Genomic DNA, 22,590 nt, shown 5'->3' on the forward strand with positions numbered 1-22,590 from the left:
ACCTGTAATTCTTCCTGGCAACACAAATGAAAAGAAATTAGAGGAAGAGGAAATAATTTGATAAGTAAATTGGGTCAGAAGTAATGAGGGTCTGAAGTATAAGGATGGCACTAGAAATGGGGAGGAGGAGGCATACTAAAGAAGAAGAATCAACAAGGCTTGAAAGATCATAAGAATGAGTTGAGAATTATCTAACATAAATCTCAAGTTTTGGCCTGCTGGAAATATTATACATCAAGATATGGGAATACATGAGAAGAAGCAGGTTTGAAGGAGGAAAATGATGAACACAGAATATAATAAGTACGAGGTACTTGTGAGCTATCCAGGAAAAGATGTTCAGTAAGCGAGTGAATAAATAGCTCTGTGGCCTAGGAGTAACTTCGGGGATGCAGACTTCAAAGATATTACATATGCATTCAAGTGGTTAAAAACGATTAGGTCTGGATAAGGCTGCGTATAAAAATATATAGAATAGGTAAGGGAAAAAAATATGGCCAAAAGATTCCATTAAAACACCATGAGGATTAATAACCAAGTTTAATGTAGAAGCAATATGCAGTTGACTCTTGAATATCACAGGGTTACGGGTGCCAGCCCCCAAGCAGGCTAAATCTATGTATAACTTTTGACTGCCCCAAAACTTAACTACCAATAGGCTAATGTTGACCCAAGCCCTACTGATAACAAAAACAGTCTATTAACACGTTTTATATTTATTACATACTATATTCTTAAAGTAAGCTAATGAAAATATTATTAAGAAAGATCATAAGATTAAATACATTTACAGTACTGTACTGTATTTATCAATACTGTATGTTTACATAGTCTGTTTACAAGATCGATCATCTGTCTGAAAGGGTGCGCACCACAGCTGCAGATTCAACCTATGGCGCATATCGAGCAATTCACCTTTTTCTTGTCATGTCATGACTTTTCCCTGCTTCCTGGGAGCACTTCCAGCATCACTAGTGGCACTTCGTATGGGTCCCATGACATTATTCAAGGTTTACAGTACTGCACTAAACACCATGAAAAATACAAGAGAACCTCGAGAGATTACTTTTTACTATGATACGCAATTTCCTGGAGAGACTAACTGCTCACTTGGAGATGATCAGCATCATGAAACATTTTAAGTGGATATTTGCAACACTTGAGCTCACTGCAATAGCAACAGGAGGTGGCTACAAAATTATTACCAAAGTACAGTATTACCACAGCTAATTTATGCGATTATTTAATACTACATATTTATGATTGTTTACATTTCTCTTGACTGTGAATGTCACCATACACGGTCAGTAAGTATAAGTTTTGATAAATGTTAATGTTTTATAGTAGATTTATATATATCATATGGTAATAGAAGAGAATTGTATCTGCATATATTTTATGCATTCATGACATATATAACGTTTTCTTAATATCTTTGATACTTCCAAGGTATGTGGTTCATCTGCAAGTTTCTTCAAATTGTTGCAAATCTTCAAAAAAAAATTCTAATATATTTATTGAAAAAAATCTGTGTATAAGTGGACCCATGCAGTTGAACCCTGTGTTGTTCAAGGATCAGTTGTGCAGTCAGCCTCCCATATCCATGGGTTCTGCATACATGGATTCAACCAACCACAGATGAAAAATATTCAGGAAAAAAAATGGATGGTTGCATCTGTACTGAACATGTATAGACTTTTTTCTTGTCATTCTCTAAACAATATAGTATGACAACTATTTATAGAGCATTTACATTGGATGAGGTATTACAAGTAATCTAGAGATGATGTGAAATACACGGGAGAATGTGCATAGATTATATGCAAATACTATGCCACTTCACATCAGGGACTTGAGCATTTGTGGATTTTGGTATCCACAAGGGGTCCTAGAACCAAGCCTCCACAGATACCAAGGAATGACTGTGCAAAAATAAATTGTATTTCTATAGGCCAGGTGCAGTGGCTCATGCCTGTAATCCCAACACTTTGGGAAGCCAAGATGGGCAAATCACCAGAGGTTAGGAGTTCGAGACCAGCCTGGCCAACTTGGTGAAACACTGTCTCTACTAAAAATACAAAAATTAGCTGGGCGTGGTGGTAGACGCCTGTAATCCCAGCAACTTGAGAAGCTGAGGCAGGAGAATCACTTGAACCGGGAAGACAGAGGTTGCAGTGAGCCGAGATCACGCCACTGCACTCCAGCCTGGGGAATAGAGTGAGATTCTGTCTCTAAATAAATAAACAAACAAACAAACAAACAAACTGTATTTCTATCTACTAGCAGGGAACACTGAAAAAAGGTAACTAAAGTAGGAAATATATCTCAAACTTCAGACACTAGTGTACCTCTTTCAAATGATTTTTTGGCATATTAAAGGTATCATTTACATCATCTTTTTATTTGTTCATTTATTTAAAGTTAGCACATAAAAGCTAAATAACTGTGCTTTATCATAACTACTACTCTCTGTGACACCACAGATTTTTTACACAAATTAAATTAAAAACATTTGTGCATGTAAAATGTAAAGCCATCATGCTGCTGTATTTGGGAGACATGTGGTGAATGGAAAAAGATAAAATAATACCTGAAATGGAGTGACTTCCTGGCTGCCAAGATGATGGCGGTGGTTCCTAACTGTGCTATGGGGTGCAAGATGCCCCACACAGGTTTTTCAAAGGCAGATATTCTTGAGTAAATGTGATAATATAGATTGTGTGCCTACACTTATTACATGTCCCAGTCCAAACTGGGATAGGGGTGGGGGGAGAGTTAGCAGCATCATATAAGCATCATATATGTGGTTTTGTAAAATATATATATACAAACATTCTCTAGCTATAAATACATATAAAGAACAAATACATGTGTCAATTAGAAGATTCTTGGCAAAAGGTATTTAAGTATAAAGTTCTACTGGCAAGGCTCTCCTTACTGTAGACATGGAAAATCTAGGTACTTCAGCTAAATGTCAATACTGTAACACTACTTTTGCTGTCTGTGCTTACTAAACAAACTTCTGATTACAGTTGGGATTCCCACATAGGTCTATCAAGACAAGTGTCCTGGTCCATGTTTTAGTTTTCAAAATAAAATATTAAATCGGCTCATTGACGCTTTTTTATTTACATCGATCTTTTGAGCTATGTTAGCCCCTAAGTGTGATATCCTCTCTGCAGGTTGACAAATTCAGTTTTCTGGGTCTTCGAAGTTTTCTGGATTAGGGTAACCTCACTAAAGAGAAAACTGTTTCTCTCTGAGCATCAAATCTTGATGGCATGAACTTGTGTTTTACTCATGTTTGTCACCCCTACCTGCAGCAAGTGCCTTAGCAGTCTGACTGGCATGTTGTAGGCTTCCAAGGAAGTCAGAATAAACACACATGCATACACATGCCCACTCCATGCAGACAGACAAGAGAAGATGGATATCCAGTTCTGCTACTTCTACACCTGTGTCAACCATCAATCTTAGCTCCTTATGGGCCCAGTTTTTTAGGCAGTTACAATCAATGGAAGGGAGATGGCAACTAAACGAAATTTATTGCTATCCCTCATTAGGGCAACTTCAAAGCAAGGAAGATATCCTAGTCATTATCCCACTGATCCTATTAAATCTCCCAGAGCTTAGCACGAGGATTTTTAACTGGAGGGGAGGACACCTGATCAAGCCTTTGAGGGTAGGACCTAGGTATGCATTTTTTTTTTCTTAATTCTCAATAGCTAATTCTGCTGTCCGTACCTTGTTAAGAGCCATTGGCCTGGCACAGAATGTCAATAAAAGTACTAATGAATAAATTAACTTAGAGTTCTTGGACATTCTTGCCTGTTTCCTTCCCTCAACCCACAGCTGATGCTAAAGAACATCAGCTGAAGACTTAATTCCCTCTTGATCCTTAGGGTGGATTTAAGCAACTCCACTGCAGAAACACAATATATTCAGCATTTACCTATATGGCTTATTCCACATCTACCTTTTATCCAGATTTAAATGACTGTCCAGGTTCTGAAACCATATTTCCAATTTCCATCCCAATACCAGCAATTTAATTTTTGAAGTCTTGCTCAAACTGGTTCTCCCAGGAAAAGTAAGTCTTGTCTCTGAAGCCTGCTGTTGCCTGCCAGGTATTCCTGACAATGAATCTTTCCACAATGCCTGCTGTTAAACTCTCCACCACAATTTTCCTCTGTCAAATGCTACATAGTGTCTATACTGACCCTCCTTGGTGCTTGAAGAACTATGGTCTGTGCCCAGTACAGTGCCAGAAAAGTGTGGTCCAGAAAGAGTAAATGACTTGCTTTGAGATTACACAGCTAGAAAGTAGGACGACCAAGAACAGAATTCAGGGTTCCTGTCTCCTAATCCAGTACGCACTCTATTAAACAATATTTTTAAAATTTTCTATAGATATAGAACCAACTGTAGTAGTGGTTACATAACTCTATACATTTCGTAAAAATCAATGAGTTATATACTGAAAATCAATGTCAAAGGGTCATCAAGGAATTTGAACATGAGTGGCTTTTCAAAAGTACAGCTTCTCCCAAGAAAGTAGGCACGTTCTCTGCCTTTTGAATTTGTTGAAATGTAAATTAGGGTCTACAAGTAGTTACCTTCAAACACTAACTACCTTTTTGTAGCTATCAAGGAAATGTTGGAAATACAACAAAACCAGATGTTGCTTATAAAAATTTTCAACAAAATTGAAAACAAAAATAGGAACAAAATCATAAAAATTAAAAAGTTATATACTACTGAAAGCAGTAAGTGCCACTTAAAAATCTATACATAAAGTCTTCAATTTGAACCTAACTCATTAAGTGTTAATGTGGGACTGTATGATTCCCAGATAGAGTGTAAACTCCTAGAGGGCAGGTACTACATTTGAATCTCCACCAGCAAGCATAGTACCTACCGTGAGCAAAAAGCTTAATGCGTCTCCTCTAACAATGCAGAGATCAGAGAATCTTCTCAGCCAGAATTAGGCTATAATCTATGCTAAAACCAACAGAGCAAAAAGAACAATAAGAATAGAAAAAAAGATGGCAGCGAGGTGTTGGGGTAGGTTGAAGAAAGGAAGCAAGACTGGAATGAGATAGTCTGCGTGTTTAAGGAGGATAAAATACATTCATTAGGCTGTGAGTTAGGATATATAAAAAAGAAAATAGTCAAAATCAGCATATTCATAGAGCTTACCCCAAAGCTTCTCAATTAATTTTTGTTTCATATTACCAAATTTACCACCTCAGTTTCTCTTCTTCAACAATGCTCGCAACATTAGGCAAAATGATGAATTTCATAAAACCCTGAGTTTGTATATTACCAATTTATCCAAATTCAACTCTGGCTGATTTACTTCACATTTATAAAATCTTTGTGGATGATAAACATCACAGGCCCACATTACTAGAATAACTGAAAATAAATAAAAATGTGATGAATAGTTTAGCTTCTTTCATTTAAAAAAAAAAGATCACATAATGGAAAATATAAACAAGCTAGCAAAATTTTTGTCATGCACAACAGGCCACTTACACATACTCCTTGCTTTACAACAATCTTCATTCAGAAACAATAATGCAGTCATCCATCTCCAAACTGACTGCCACCAAGAGATGCATATGATCATACAACCAACAAAAGGCCCTCTTTCTGTGGTTTGATAATATATTAAACTTTCCAGACGTTCTTATTTAAATGAAGACTGCCCCTCAAAACTACCCTCAATTGCTTAGATCCTGAGTCAAAAAGCAAACATCTTAAAAGTAGTAAGTATAATCTGACTTAAAAGAAATTTATCCCACAATAACTATTCAGTGTGTAATCATTTCAACCCTACGGTCCAACTTACCTTCCTGAAATAATGCCGGAAAAAAGACATCAAATATTGACTTTTGTAACAAATCAAGAGAGTGGAGTAGTCAGTATGGAATAAACAATCAAACAAAAACTGTCCAGCATTAAGATATAAAATACCCTTCTTTTAAAAGGGAAGAGAGAAAAAAAAAACACAGAAATGTGGGGTATGAAGAATAATACAAAATAGAAAAGGAGAAAAAAGGAAAAGTCAAAAGAAAGAAACATAAATTTTCTTCTCTACTCAAAAGATAAGAGTTACTTATTCAAGGTGCCCTCAGAGCCAGAGCTCATACACCATTCGTTGTGGCTTTTACAAAGGTATACACTACATATTCCTTGCCTTCAAGTATCTGATAGCCTAATTGGAGATAGGCAATATGTGTACATCTGTTTGTACTACCATAACAAAATACCTGTGACTGAGTAATTTATGAAGAACAGAAATCTATTTTCTCACAGTTCTGAAGACTGGGAAGTTCAAGATCAAGGTGCAGTGAGGTTGGTTGTCTGGTGGGAGCTGCTTTCCACTTCTAAAATGGCACCTTGTTGCTGCATCTGCCAGAGGGAAGGAACACTGTGTCCTCACATGGCAGAAGGCAGAAAGACAACGCATGGAGCCTCTTCTATCAGGGCCTTAAACCCGCTCATGAGGGAGGAGTCCTAACGGCCTCATGATGTCTTAAAGGCCTCATCTCTTAATGCCATCACATTGGCCATTAAGTTTCAACACATGGATTGTGGAGGGCAGATGTTCAAACTATAGCAGGATATATTCATCAAAATAGAAAAAAATTAACAATAAAATGTGGTGTATTTAAATAGTGCCCAAACTGTGGTACAAACACAGAATAGCAGTTACATATAAGATAATGAGTAGGTCCTTGTTACGTGTGGCATGAACCAGTACCTGATCATCTAAGAGTCATCCAGCCTCTAGTATCTCCCTATGGAATCAACATTCTTCAAAACACAAATGATCATATTTCCTCAGCTCAAAAATTTGCATCCCCTAAAGAATAAGTTGCCTCTTACCACTCCCAATTAATGGGCCTCAACCTGCCCTCCCCATGTCCTATCTCCCACCATCATTATCACCTCCCTTGCCCTCAGACACACACTCTACAGTGTCAGCCAAGCTATACCACTTACAATTTCCCAAAACTACACCATGACTTCTTTTCCCTTGCCACTATTAACATTGTCGCTTTGTCCAGAATGTCCATCATATCCGGATTGTATCCATTCACCAAAGCAAGTCCAAGTGCTACCTGCCATGCTTCCCTGCTCCTTCAAGCAAGTAGTAGCTCCTTTATTTGGACCCCCACATCACTGTACCTGCATCCCCTTAAGGCGCTTATTTTCTAGCTTGCATTCTAGTTTACATATATAGATTTTTAATATATTTTATATATATGAAATATGTACATTTACATATATAAATAACATTAATATATCTATATGTATATAATAAATATATATTTTTATATATTATATATGTTTAGATATGTAAATGTATATATATATACACACACACACGTAGAGCATGCAGAGAAAAAAATGTATTTTAGACATTAGTAAAATATATATGCATACACTGGCCGGGCATGGTGGCTCGCGCTTGTAATCCCAACACTTTGGGAGGCCAAGGCGGGAGGATGACCTGAGGTCAGGAGTTCAAGACCAGCCTGGCCAACACTGTCTCTACAAAAATACAAAAATTAGCCGGACCTGATGGCAAGTGCCTGTAATCCCAGCTACTCAGGAGGCTAAGGCAGAAGAATCACTTGAACTGGGGAGGCAGAAGTTGCAGTGAGCTGAGATCTTGCCATTGCACTTTAGCCTGGGCAACGGAGTGAGACTCCATCTCAAAAAATATATATATATATAATATATCTATAAATACACTTATATATTATTTCCTATCTAAGAATATGAGATCTTAGGTCAGAATTGCTCTCCATCTTTACATCTCCCCCAACCTGTAACATGGTGCATTCCACAAAGCAAGTCACAATAAATAAGAGAGTCATGGAAAGTAGGCCAGATAAAGATAGAATGGACTTTCCACCTCATCAATCTTCCTAATACCAACAACTTCTGCAACTGAACACATATGCTTTTTAAGAAACATATTTGAAAAGTATATATATATGTGCTGAGGAAGTGAGGTATTAATAACTACACTTTAAAACAACAAAATTGGCAAGGCGTGGTGGCTCATGCCTGTAATCCCAGCACTTTGAGAGACTGAGGCGGGTAGATTGCTTGAGCTCAGGAGTGCGAGATCAGCCTGGGCAACGTGGATTTTGGAGAGCCCTATCTCTCCAAAATCAACAGCCAGGTGTGGTGGTGTGCGCCTGTAGTCCCAGCTACTTGAGAGGCTGAAGTGGGAGGATCACTTGAGCCCAGGAGGTTGAGGCTACAGTAAGCCAAAATCACGCACTGGACTCCAGCGTGGGTGACAGAGCGAGACCCTCTCTCAAATAAATAAATAAAATAAAACCAAAAAATCAAGTTGAACTAAACCCAAAAAGACTTTAAAGGAGGAAACCCTGCTTAAACAATAAAACGGGATCCCAAAGGAAATGTTAACAGAAACAAGAGGTCACCCTCAACAGAAATCAAACTAGCAATCAGAGTGCCATAGGTACTGTATATGCAGTATCAAGGCTTGGCAAAATTTCACAACAAAGAACTGAGCATGTCACAGCAAAACAAATTCTATCCCATTTCTAATAGCAAAATTTAAATTCAAGACAATGTGAAGCTAGGCACAGAAAATACAAGATCTAACATATAAACCATTGAAAGGCCAGTCTTTATATAATAATTTGACAAAAATAAAATCAAAATGGCATGATTTTATTATTGTAATGTGTTTATTTTATAATTAAGTGTTTTGTTATAATAAATTGTGTAATTATTTGCACATATATAATTACATTCAATATTATAAAATGTAAAGACCTCTAACCTCACATATAGGCATTCAACTATATCCAAAATAAAGCAGAGTTCTATTATTTCAGATTACCTACTATAGTTAATATTTTTAAATTTTTAAATATTTTTAGTTAGCCAGATTTTTGAAACTGACTGTCAAACTTCTTAAGGATAAACAACTAACTCTTAAACACAGGAGCCACACATATCAAAAGGATATAAAGTTAACAGTATTATATTTATTCAATACTAAATAATAACTTTACCTATCATTTCCTGAATACCTATACTATGTGCTGAATATTTAACCCTCAAAACACCTTGGGGCTCATTAAATATTCATTTCAACTCCCTTTTCTCTTTTCTTAAGAAAGATTTTTAAAAGAACTAAACAGAACTTCTATAAATGAAAAATATAACGATAAAATCTAAAATCACGATAACTAATTTAAAAAGGAGATGCAGCACAAAAGAATTAGTAAAATAGGAAATATACTGGCAAAAATTAACCAGAATATAGATTTCTTCAAAATAAAATCATATGTATCAATAATTTACTACAGTTACAAAAGATCTCAAAAAGTGTTTCAAACTATTTTCTTCATAAGTACATGTATTTATACAGAAAAAATTAAAATAATATTTTACTTCTCTTTTTTCCACAAAAACAAAGCGGGGGAAAAAGGAGAGAGTGAAAAAAATTAAAGGTCATTCTAGGAGACTCTACATCTAGATAACAGAAATTCTAGAGATTAAAAAAAAAAATGAAGAGGAAATAATCCAAGATATAATTCAAAGAATTTTCCCCAAAGTGAGATTACTGACTATCCAAAGTGAAGGGCCAGCACTGTGGATATTAATAAACCTACGCCAAGTCATAATATAGTCAAATTTCAGAACACTGCGGGGGGGAAAAATTAAATCTTAGATCCCAGAGAGAAAGAGGACAAAAAGCAGAGAAAGAAAGAAACATGAATTTTATACTACAATGACATTCTCAAGAGCAACACTACTAAAAGCTAGAAGAAAATAGAACAATACCTTCAAAATTTTATGGAAAAATTATTTCCATCCTACAATTCTATCCAGTCAAATGATCAATTAAGCACATGAAGATAAAATAAAGCCATTTTCACATATGCAGGGCTTCAAAAAAATATATTTCCCATGTACCGTTTCTCAAGAAGTTACAGGAGGTTGTGACCCACCAAAACAGTTAAATAAACCAAGAAAGAAAAAAAAAAAAATCTAAGGAAGAGGTCATGCAACCAAAGAGAAATAGGGAAGCCATCTTCTGGATAACGGTGAAGTAAAATTCCAAGACAATAGCTACGTGGCAGGTGTTAAATCGACAATGGAGTAGATCAGAAAGTTCTGAGATCTCCATCCATGGCCATACCACCCTGAACGCACCTGATCTCGCATGATCTCAGAAGAAAGTTCTGAGACCGCTTCTAGATGATCAAACAGCACACCTAAAAGGAGGTTTACACTATGGGGATGAGTTTAGGGGAAAGTCTGTGATAAGTACATTTCAAAACATGGCGAATTAGAAAGAATTATTAACTACAAGGAGAATAAATAAGTAAGAAGTTACCAGGTGGGTCTTACTATAGCACACAAGGCCCTGCATGATTCAGCACTCACCACGCTCTCTTTGACCTCACCCTATTACTCTGCGTCACTATCTGCTTCAGCCTAACTGGCTTCATTGCTGTTCCTAGAAAATGCCAAGCACACTTCCAACCCAGGGCTTTTGCTTTGGCTATTCCTGCTGCATAGAATACTCTTCCCCCAGATACCTAAAAACTAGTAATACCCTCACCTATTGCAAGTCTTTGCACAAATGTCACTTCCTCAATGAGGGTAATGTGGCCACCATATTTCAATCTAAACTTGCACTCTACTCTCCTACCCTTCCACTCTCCATCTCTGATTATTTTTTCCCATAATACTTAGCTCTTCACATACTTTATATTTGTTGTTTGTTGTCTGTCACTCCCTCGAAAAGTTCCACAAGGAAGATATACCCTAAGCACCTGGAACAGTATGCGGCACAGAGTAGGAAATCAGTAAATACTTGTTGAATGAATAAATGAATAAATAAAAATGCAAAATCATTGAAATCATGAAATACTACATAAGCTTCTTGTCTTACCTATAAGTATCATCTACATAACCATAATAATAATCACACTATAGGCCGGGAAAGGTGGCTCACGCCTGTAATCCCAGCACTTTGGGAGGCCGAGGCGGGTGGCTCACAAGGTCAGGAGATCAAAACCATCCTGGCTAACATGGTGAAACTCCATCTCTACTAAAAATACAAAAAATTAGCCGGGCATGGTGGCGGGCACCTGTAGTCCCAGCTACTCGGGAGGCTGAGGCAGGAGAATAGCATGAACCCGAGAGGCGGAGCTTGCAGTGAGCCGAGATTCTGCCACTGCACTCCAGCCTGGGCAGCAGAGTGAGACTCCATCTCAAAAAAAAAAAAAAAAAAAAACTATAAAATTATGATATAACAGGATTTAACATATGATATAACATAACAGGATAACTAAGTGAAAGTTCTTTGTGCATACACGTGGTAGAGTAAGAAAACTAAATATCCATCTTCCACAAAGGGAAGTAAATAAAAATTGTGTAAAATTGGAATCAAGAAGTACAATGTAAGCTTTTTATTTAAATGTATGAAAACAATCAAAAGAATCAATTAGAATAGCTAAAAGTGGTTACCTTTGGAAAGCAAGAAGTTGGGTGGAGGAGTCAGTTTTTAAAACTAAACACTTGAAATTCATTATGCATATAATAGACTAAGAATTAATATCTAGATTATATAAAAATGTCAACAACAAACCCCCTATCAAAAGAAAAGAAACAAAACCAGCATTTCATAGACAAGAAAACATGAATGGCCAATAACATATGAAAAGCTACTCAGCTTCATCAGTAACCAGGGATGTACAAATTAAAACCAGAGTGACATGTTCTTTTACACCTACCAAATCAGCAAACATTTAGAAGTCTCATACCATCAAGACTACTAATGAGAATGTGAAACAAGAGACACTTTCATAAGCTGCTGATGGGACTGTAAACTGGTACAAATACTCTGGAAAACATTTGACATTATCTAGTAAAGTTGAAGATGTACTAATCTGACAATCCAGCACTGGCACTCCTAGTTATATATCCCATAGAAACTTTTGGACATATATATCAGAGGAATGCATAATTATTTTTACCACAGTACTATCTTTATAACAAAAAAATTAGAAGCAAACCAAATTTTCATCTATAGGAGAATGAATAAATACGTTGCAAATTATTTGTAAAATGAAATGTCCTAAATAGTAGTTAAAAATGAATAAACTAAAGCAAGATATGCACCAAAAAGGAAGTCACGAAGTGAGACTTGTATGTCTTCTGTGTGATTCCATTTACATGAAGTCAAAACAGTAAAACTAAATATGAATGAGTGATAAAACTACAAAGAAAGCAAGAAAATCATATACACAAAACTCAGGACAGTAATCATCTCTAGAACAGAGACGATGGGATCGCGGAAGAGCACAAGGAGGACTTCGGTGTGTGTGTGTGTGTGTGTGTGTGTGTTCTGGTATAAAAATTTCATAATAATAAAGTCCTGAACTAAACACAGACATATGGCTGAATAGAATACAAACCTGCATACATTTCCAAAGAAAAATACTTAAGTATACTGAGATTCCAAGTTAAGGACTTGTCAGTAAACAAAGAGTAAATCTCAAAATTCAAAAACTCAAGTTAGGTTTGTCTTATTCAAAATATGATACTCTTCCCATTTACGAAACCAAACATTTAGCTTGGCTATCCTATAAAGCATATGTAGCTTCTGTTCTCAAATAACGAAATTAAAGGGGAGAAATCACTGGAAGTAGAAAATGCCATAAGGTTTCTAGTAAGCCTCAATGTAGATGCAAATACACAGGGAAGTGGCATATGTGAATGACGGGACACAGTTGCTGGAAGGAACTGTGCAACATCAGTGCAGCGGTAACTAGCAAGGAAAGAAAGAAGGGAAGTAGCATCTACTGAGGCTGTTCTGTGTGAAGGCACTGTATACACAGCACTAGTTCTCTCACTAATTCTCGAGTCACATATCATACTCATTTTACAGATGAGAAAAATAAGGTCCAGGGGGTTAAAAGAGAAGAATAAATTCCTCATTGAATATTCCCAGTGCCCCATCTGGCTCAGAAGAGCTCAGTGAGCCAGATGGATAAGCATGAATAATCAGATGACAACAATATTATAGATATTAAAGATAACTATGCATAAGAGGAGGAAATTAAGAAGTCAACCTAAGAATCAGAATAGTTTCTTCTATCTGAATCTATGCCAACATTTCTATGTCCACCTAATATTCCACTAAATATGAGAACAAATGGTTACTTACCTGTGACCAGGGTGGTAAATAGCTGTGTTGATTCCATGAGGATAATGACTACTGAAGCTGAAACAGTGACTTTCTTGGTAGCTCTGATTTGTTCCAACACTTAAGAAGGTAAGTAAGAAGTAAATACCATTAAACCACAATGAATATCACTAAATACCCAATAAAATGTTTAGAATTTAAAAGACAGATAATACCACATATTGCTGAGGATATAAAACAACCAGAACTCGGATATGTCACAATGAGAAGGTAATTGATAAAACCACTTGGTAAAAAGTGTAGTTTTTTATAAAAATAAACTATGTCTCCCCTATGACCCAGCAATCCCACTTGAAGATATTGACCCAAGAGAAATGAAAATGTATATCCATAAAGACTTGTACAAGAATGATTGTAACAGCATTATTTGCAGTGGCCAAGAACTGGAAACAGGGTTCTATCAATAGAAGAATGGATTTTTAAAATCATGAGCTAGTCACACAATAAAATACTAATTGTCCATAAAAAGAAATAAACTAGTGATATACGTAAAAATATGAATGAATCTCAAAATATGATGAATGAAAGAAGACTTAGATAAAAGAGTACATACTACAGTCATTCCTAGGCATCCTTGGGGAACTGGATCCAGGATGCTCAGAGGATAACAAAATCTGTAAGTGTTCAAGCCCTTGATATAAAATGGCATAGTAGGCCGGGTGCGGTGGCTCACGCCTGTTATCCCAGCACTTTGGGAGGCCAAGGAGGGCAGATCACGAGGTCAGGAGATCAAGACCATCCTGACTAACACGATGAAACCCTGTCTCTACTAAAAATACAAAAAAATTAGCCAGGTTTGGTGGCGGGCACCTGCAGTCCCAGCTACTTGGGAGGCTGAGGCAGGAGAATGGCATGAACCTGGGAGGCGGAGCTTGCAGTGAGCCAAGATCACTCAACTGAACTCCAGTCTGGGCGACAGAGCAAGACTCTGTCTCAGAAATAAATAAATAAATAAAAATTAAAAAATAAAATAAAATAAAATGGCATAGTATTTTCATATAACCCACACATATCCTCCTGTATACTTTGAATAATCTCTAGATTCCTTCTAATACCCAATACAATATAAATGCTATGTAAATAGTAGTTATACTATATTGTTCAGAGAATGACAAGAAAAAGTCTGTACACGTTCAATACAGATACAATTTTTGAATGTTTTCAATCCACAGTATCAAATCTACAAATGCAGAACCCACAGATACAGAGGGATGACTGTATATTATTCCATTAACGTAAATTATTAGAATAGGCAAAACTAATCTGTGATTTTAAAAAAAATTTAAACACTAGTTTTTCTGTGAGTGGGTATGGAAAGAGATGTGCTGGGAAGGGGCATGAGGGAACTTTCTAGTATGATGGTAATGTTCCGTATCTTGACAGAGGTTTGAATTGCACAAATGTACGCATTTGTCATAACTCACTAGCTGGTATAATTAAGATGTATGCATTTCACTGCATGCAAATTTTACCTCAAAAGGAAGAAAACTATAGGCAAACATTAAACTCTAATTAATAATATGCATGCTAAAGCATTTGAGTACTGATATGTCCAACTTACTATGGAATGATTAATAGCTGGATAGAGGGGTGGATATATGAATAGAAATATGATATAGCAAGCACGGTAAAATCCTAATTGTAGTATCCAAGTGGAAGTAATGGGTGTTCACCACACCACTCTTTCAAATTCCCTATTATATTTGCAATTTTTCATAATAGACAGAAAGCAAAAAAAAGAAATACCAAAATCTGACATTAAACCAGAGAAATAAACATTATTTCAAATATGGCTTCCAAAGCACATTTTTACCTTACAAGGTAACTTCTAAGTTGTCCTCGGTAATTGATGACCAGGAGTTCTGCAGACCACTGTGCACTTGCTTTATATTCTAAAAATATCAACCCAGCAATGGCATAGCTTAAGTCACCTATAAAACTAGATGCCTACAGAAGAGGGGGAAATTAAGTTACTAAAAAAAAACTAAATAAAAGTTAACACATGCATAATTAGAGAATATCTGATACACTGGCTTCAGGTACACTTTATGTAAGATAACTTCAGAATTGCCCTGTATACTCAAGAATCATGCAAGTCAGAATGCCTAGATCTAGACACCCAAATCTAGACCAGCCCTCTCAGACACAGGCTGAAACCGCAGCAGCCCCTTTGAAGAAGATGTTCACCTACATAGGAAATTTCTGATCAAATTTTATGAATTTAATCAAATTTAATCAAATCGCAGAAAAAATAAAGATAATGCCACCATTCAGCCTCAAAAAACTCTAAGAGCTTGTTTAAAGATAGAAGCTTCCAAATGTTAATTTCCACTGCCAGCAGTAGCCTGTGGTAAAAAAGTCTCCAGTTTCTATTTGCCTAATCAGCAACCTAAAGGAAACTGCACATAAAATACTTACTCAATGTTAACCTTTCTCCATTAACTAAATACCAGACTAAACTGCTAAAGATTTGAAGGCCTGTACACCTTGGGAAGCACACAAAATAAAGCTTATCACCCATGAAAGGGATTCAAATATGCTGATCCAAAATATGCCACTTTGGCATAAGGATTATATTGAGCTGAAGGCAACTGAGAATCAACAGATGCAGGAAAAATTCTTTGCCCTCCCCTTAACTGCCTAAAAACAAGGCAAAAATTTCTCTTTGTGAAAGTGCTCCTCAGTACCAGGAGGAGGAGATGGACTCATCCCTGGAAACCAGAAGTCATATCAAGATGAGTCTGTGTAAACAGACCTTATTAAAATCCCTTTCTTCCATTAATTTGTCCCATGCATTTCTTAGTCACTTTCCCACAATTTACCACCTCAAAAAGCCAAAATTCCCTTTCCTTTGTCTAGTCACATCTCAACAATTTATATCCCTTTATTAAAATGGTATATAAGGCTAGATGGGATGGCTCACATCTGTAATCCCAACACATTGAGAGGCCAAGGTGGAAGGACCACTTGAAGCCAGGAGTCCAAGACCAGCCTGGACAACGAAGCAAGATACTGTCTTTACAAAAAGTTTAAAAGATTAGCCAGGTGTGGCTGCACTATGATCATTATCATTACACCACTGTGCTCCAGCCTGGGCAACAGCAAGACTCTACCTTTAAAAAAAGAAAAAATGGTATATAAGCCTGAGTCTAGCCACTTCTTTGAGCTTTCACATCTTTTCTGAGAAGCTCCCTGTACATGTAAAAATATTAACATCAATAAAAACTGTACAATTTTCTCCTTTTAATCTGTCTTTTGTCAGTTTAATTTGCAGGCCCCTAGCTGCTAAATTTAAGCAGGCAGAGAAAAAGTTTTTCCTCCCAATCACCCTTGAATGGTTCCTCATTGTCTAGAACCACACAATCAACACTTGATACATGGCTAGTCCGAATTGAGATATGTTATAAATATAAAAATACACATCAAATTTCAAAGAGTTAAAATCAAAGAAAGAGTATAAAATATCACATTAATAATGTTTTATACTGATTACATGTTGAAATAATATTTTGGATATATTGGATGATATATAGTATTAAATAAGTTTCACCTGTTTCTTGTTTTAGTTTCTTATTGTAGTTACTATTAAATAAACTTCACCTGTAGTTATTGTAGATGTGACCAAATATAAAATTACATTTGAGCACACATAAAGCTCATACTGTATTTCTTTTAGCCAGAAATAGTCTAGAAAATAAGAAACCAGACTCCTTAGTTTGGCTAAGATTCCCAGAATATAAGCACAACACACATTTTTAGTTTCTCCACTCATTATTTCTGAAAAAAAAATCATTATCTACAACATTGGTTTTCAACCCTAGCTTCTCACTAGAATCAGCTGAAAAGTTTATAAACAGTATTAATACCCAGGCCCCACACAGATCAAATGAATCAGAATCTCTGTGAGTAGCACTTGGGCAATCTGGTAATTTGTTTTTTTCTTTTCCTTATAAAGCTCCCCAGGTGATTCTAAGATACAGCCAGAATGAGAGCCACTGTTCCATCTGACCCTGTATCTTGTTCAGTTGATGAAGGAGGATACAAACTAAAAAAGCACTATATTCCTAGAAGAGACACTATTAAAGGAATTGTCATACAAAAGTCATTTTGTTCCCACTCAATCTTGGTTTTCTAGACAAAATGAGAACAATATCTGCCCAACCTACTCAAAGGGCTGTTGTGAATATACAATCATAATATATATCAAAGGCATTAATAAAGAATAAAGTAGTATACAAATACAAATTACTACTACCATTTGTTTTTCTCTACTCTCCTTTTCAATTTCTATTTCCTGTAGGGTAACAAATTCCAACTCCTCTTGAAGTTGTTCCTGGTGTGACAGACCATTGACTTCTTTCTGTCACTACAGCTTTATAACAACTTTCTGTACCCATATTTAGTGATTACTTACTACCATGTGGTTTACATCTGGATAGTGTATTACAAAATACAAGGAATAAATATTGCATGTATATAGATTTCTAACTAGATTCTGGGCATCTTACGTCCACAGCTTATTATTCTGATTTACATTTGTATTATCCCCCTCTTCACACTCTTATTCAAGTACCTATACATACATGACATTGAAAAAACTATGTTTTCAATTTAAGCTATGTACATACCGGGGAAATGACAAAAAGTTCACTTCCCATGAGATCAAACACCCTCACAGTTCCTGTGCTTTCAGCATAGGCCAGTAGGGTACAATCGTAACTCCATGCTACCCGTCTCCACTGGGGTTTCGGGTCTTTCGGAACTAGAACGAGACAAGAGGTGCTTTTAACAATATATTACAAAGATAGTTAATGCTTTTAGTAACTGCAACTAAAGTAAGTATTCAAGTATAATAATTACATCATCTCCTAAGGATCTCTAATAATGCTTCCCTCAATAAAAAAGAGCAGTTTCCAGAAACACACTTCAAGTAAGAGTGGGAAATACAAACCACTGCAACTATGCCCTATTTATTTTAGAAGCAAAGTCTACTGATGCATGCATGGTCTGATGAATGCTGAGCATCCCCTGTTCTGGTAAAGGCCCAGGAATAATACACCTCAAAATATCTATAATACTCAGATCTAAAGCATACAGAATGGGTAGACAATATTAATAATTCTAATCCAATGAGTTCCGCTCCTCTAAAAGCAAAAAATAAAAACTGCAACTTGATCTTTTAAATACGTCAAATATAGATGCCAAGATACAAATTGGGACTATGCTAACATTGTATTAGAAAGGGGGGGACTATAGATACATATATATATGTATACACACACACATACATACATATATAGAAAGAGGCAGGTAAATCAAGAACTCATGAGTCTATCACACAATTTCAAGATTTTGATAGTCAACACCTTAATAATTCTAATAACTCAGCAACTGAATTTTTTTCTGTTCTGAATTTTCAGTAAAATAGAGAGAAAGGCTATCAGCTGCAAAAGAAGAAAAAGAGGATGTGAAACTCTATGTTAGATTTGTTTGAGGTTTTTTATTGTTTTGTTTGCTTCGGTTTCCTCTTATTGGAATCTCAGAACTGAAGAGTTAGGTAGACAGACAAGTGTTCTTCCTTTCCCAACAAGAATTCAAAATGATTAGGAGACTCAAGGTGTCACCTTGAGTCAAAAGTAGAACAAAACCCAGAACATCAGCATCCTGTCTTTCCATGCAGTGCAGGTGTCATTACAACACACCGCCTCCCCACCAGAGCCTTACAATTGCCTCAAAAATGCTCCAGGAACGTATGGCCTTCTCTTGATGCCTCTACTACTATCCCAGCTCAGGTCTCACTATCTCCTGCTTGGCCTACTAACAGGTCCTTCTGCCATCTGTCTCTTCCCTTCTATTCCTTCCTGCATACTATCAGACGATATCTTTCTAAAATAACAAGATAAACAGATCACATTCTTCTGCCACTTTAAAAGCCCTGAAGGTTCTCCATTTCCAACAGAACCAAGTCCAAATGCCTCAATTTATATGAAAGGCCCTTCCCAAAAGGCCCCATTGTAGCTTTCCAGTTTTGCCTTCTACCACTTCCTCTGTCGTATACCTAATAACCAACTCATACCACGACAACCTGGCAAATGAGCAAACATATGCCTTTTTTTTTTTTTTTTTTGAGATAGAGTCTCACTCTGTCACCCAGGCTGGAGTACAGTGGCGCAATCTCGGCTCACTGCAACCTCCATCTCCTGGGCTCAAGCAATTATCCTGCCTCAGCCTCCTGAGTAGCTTGGATTACAGGTGTGTGCCACTAAGCCTGGCTAATTTTTTTGTATTTTTAGTAGAGACGGGATTTCACCATGTTGGCCAGGCTGGTCTTGAACTCCTGACCTCAAGTAATCTGCCTGCCTCAGCCTCCCAAAGTGCTGGAATTACAGGTGTGAGCCACCACACCCTGCCCATACGTGCCTTTTATACATATTGCTGCTCTACCTAGACTGTTCATCTCCAATCTTACTCATCCTTCCAGGTCTAGTTTGTTACCTCCTCCTTCCTTGACACCCTTGAAAACTGGCTGCTCTGTGCCACCAAATATTCTGTACATACCTCTTTCATGGCATTTATCACATCATATTGTTGTTTACCTATTTGCCCCACAAGTCTCTGAGCTCACTGAAATCAGAAACAATGTCTTATTCAACATTCTATTCCCAGGACCTGGAACACAAAGTGATTAATGTTTCACTAATGAGTGACACCTATGTCTCTCAGAAAAAAAAATCTCTATTAACAGGGCAAGGCAATGGCAAGAGTTCACCATCCTTCCAGGACTACCAATGAAATGTGAATTCTATAACGTAAGTCATCTATCTACCTAAAAGAAATAATGTGTAGAGTTCAGACTTCCCTTAACTTTGTAATATATACTCCAGGGAATATATGGGGAAAGTACAGCAGACATCAACGAGTTTCTTCATTTTGATTATTTATCAATAGGTTAAAAGTATACAAAAAAAAATCCCAGCGAGGTCATTTAGCATGGATAAGTCTAATTAATTTTATTAAAGCCTAACAAGATACTGCATACATTCTGGAACAGCCATTTTTGTAAGTGGGAATAATTTTTTCTAAAAAATCAATTCCCTGTCTTTAGACAGCTAAAATAAAAAATCAAACTTCAAAGCAGACATAGGTGCAAAATAACAAAAGAATAAAAAACTGACATATGCACAGATGCTACATAAAAACGAGCAAGATGACAATTTTCCCCTGAAAAATATTTATGTGCTAAGGAAATACTACCATGTGATAACAGATTTTTCCTCTTATTTCATTTTGATAAGATAAACAGATTCTATGCACTGCATTGCATCTGCAAGGGATTTGCTTTTACTATTACTTCTAGTTACAACCAGTAACTCCAGAAAACTCAGCAGGTGTTTTGACCTAGATAAAAATATTTTTTCATTACAAGATAAGATTTCACATAACAATGTGAAAATAAAGACTTTATCACTGGATTTTTCTAGTTGCTCGTGTGGCTTGGGAAAGGAATGAACAGCATAGATTTTTACAAAGCAAGTGTCAATGAAGTTGTCTGAAAAGTATGCAAGAAACACTGATGGTAAAAGTTAACTAGCAAATTGACAACTGACACGTGCATGATGAAATCAAGTCTATACCCTCACTGATATTTTCATCAGCTGTAGCTCCTCAAATCTGCCCAGTTGCCAAGCTCTTTCCCACCTCAGAGCTTTTGTGGATGCCATTTTCTCTTCCTGGAATGCTCTTTCCCTAACCCTCCACTGGCTTTTTTTCATCTTTCAAGCTTCACTTTAAATAGCACTTCCTTAGAAGGCATTCTGTGACCACCCAAAGTACCCTCTCAGCCCCATTACTTTCCACCAGTCCAATGATTTCATGTCCTTCACAGCTCTTACGCCAAATAATTATACATTTGTTTGTTATATCAGTCTGTTTTCATGCTGCTGATAAGACATATCTGAGACTGGGCAATTTACAAAAGAAAGAGGTTTAATTGAATTTACAGTTCCACGTGGCTAGGGAAGCCTCACAATCATGGTGGAAGGCAAGGAGGAGCAAGACCCATCTTGCGTGGATGGCAGCAGGCAAAGAGAGAATGAGGAAGATGCAAAAGCAGAAACCCCCGATAAAACCATCAGATCTCGTGAGACTTATTCACTATCACGAGAACAATATGGGTGAAACTGCCACCCATGATTCAACCATCTCCTACTGGGTCCCTCCCGCAACACGTGGGAGTTATGGGGGTACAAATCAAGATGAGATTTGGGTGGGGACACAGAGCCAAATCATATCATTTGTCAGACATTTTATTGTCTGCCTTATTTGTTAATCTATAAATTCCAAAATGTCAGGAGCTGTGTCCATTTTGTTCATAATGTTTATGACCAGTGCCTAGTACTCTGGTGGGACATAACAAACACCCAAATTCTCAAGGAGCAGACTTCAATCCAGTGCCCATTTACCCAAACTAGCAATGGAAATGAGCAAGGATTTAAAAATAATAAACACTGGGTTCTTGTCTCAGTGCTACCACCAGACACCTGGGTATGACCCTGGGTATGGCCTCAGTTTCCTCATTTTCATAGTGAATTCAATGAACAATCTCTCATATATATACATTCTTCACTTCCAAGTCAAGAACCAGTGAGCAAGGGCAAACTAGTGGAAATGGAAAGACATCAGAGAAGCCAAATATGTAAATGTTTAATAGTGTCGCCGGAAGAACACAAGAGAAAAACCTTAACAATTCTACAATAAGAAAGGCCTAAATATAAGAAACTCTGACTTTATAAAGAAAAAAAGTGACAAATGGTGGAGGGAGGGAGGGAGGGAGGAAGGAAGGTAGGAAGGAGGGAAGGAGGGAAGGAGGAAAGAGAGGAAAGGAAGAAGGGAGGGAGGGAATTCTCTATGGAAAAAGATGCCACAACAAATTTAAAACAAATCAATTGGGTAAAAACAATAGACATAAACTTTGCAAATTTGAAGAAATCTACAAAACTGCTTATCTAGAAGCTTAATGAACTTAAAGCAGGATAAACTCAAAAGCTATCAAGGCACATGATAATCAATGTCTGACAAACAATAATAAAGAGAAAATTTTAAAGTAGACAGAGGAAAGAAACACACCTTATATCCAAGAAAACAATAGCAATGACTCCCAATTTCTTGTCAAAAATAAAACAATGACATCTTTAAAGAGCTGAAAGAGCCAGGCTCAGGGCTCATGCCTGTAATCCCAGCATTTTGGGAGGCCAAAGTGGGCGGATAACGAGGTCAGGAGTTCAAGACCATCCTGTCCAAAATGGTGA

At 36.7% G+C, this 22,590-nt stretch overlaps 1 protein-coding gene across 1 annotated transcript in view; it reads right to left on the reverse strand.

Annotated features, from left to right (window-relative positions):
• NBAS (NBAS subunit of NRZ tethering complex) overlaps positions 1–22,590 on the reverse strand; it is a 388,298-nt gene that overhangs the window by 349,236 nt on the left and 16,472 nt on the right. The window contains exons 7-9 of the mRNA XM_030800558.1: positions 17,911–18,044; positions 15,096–15,229; positions 13,244–13,342 (exon numbers count right to left, since the gene is read on the reverse strand). Of these exons, the coding sequence (XP_030656418.1) occupies positions 13,244–13,342; positions 15,096–15,229; positions 17,911–18,044 (367 nt within the window). The remainder of the gene's footprint in view (positions 1–13,243; positions 13,343–15,095; positions 15,230–17,910; positions 18,045–22,590) is intronic.

Source organism: Nomascus leucogenys, chromosome 19 (assembly GCF_006542625.1).
Source record: "Nomascus leucogenys isolate Asia chromosome 19, Asia_NLE_v1, whole genome shotgun sequence".
Lineage (NCBI taxonomy): Eukaryota > Metazoa > Chordata > Mammalia > Primates > Hylobatidae > Nomascus > Nomascus leucogenys.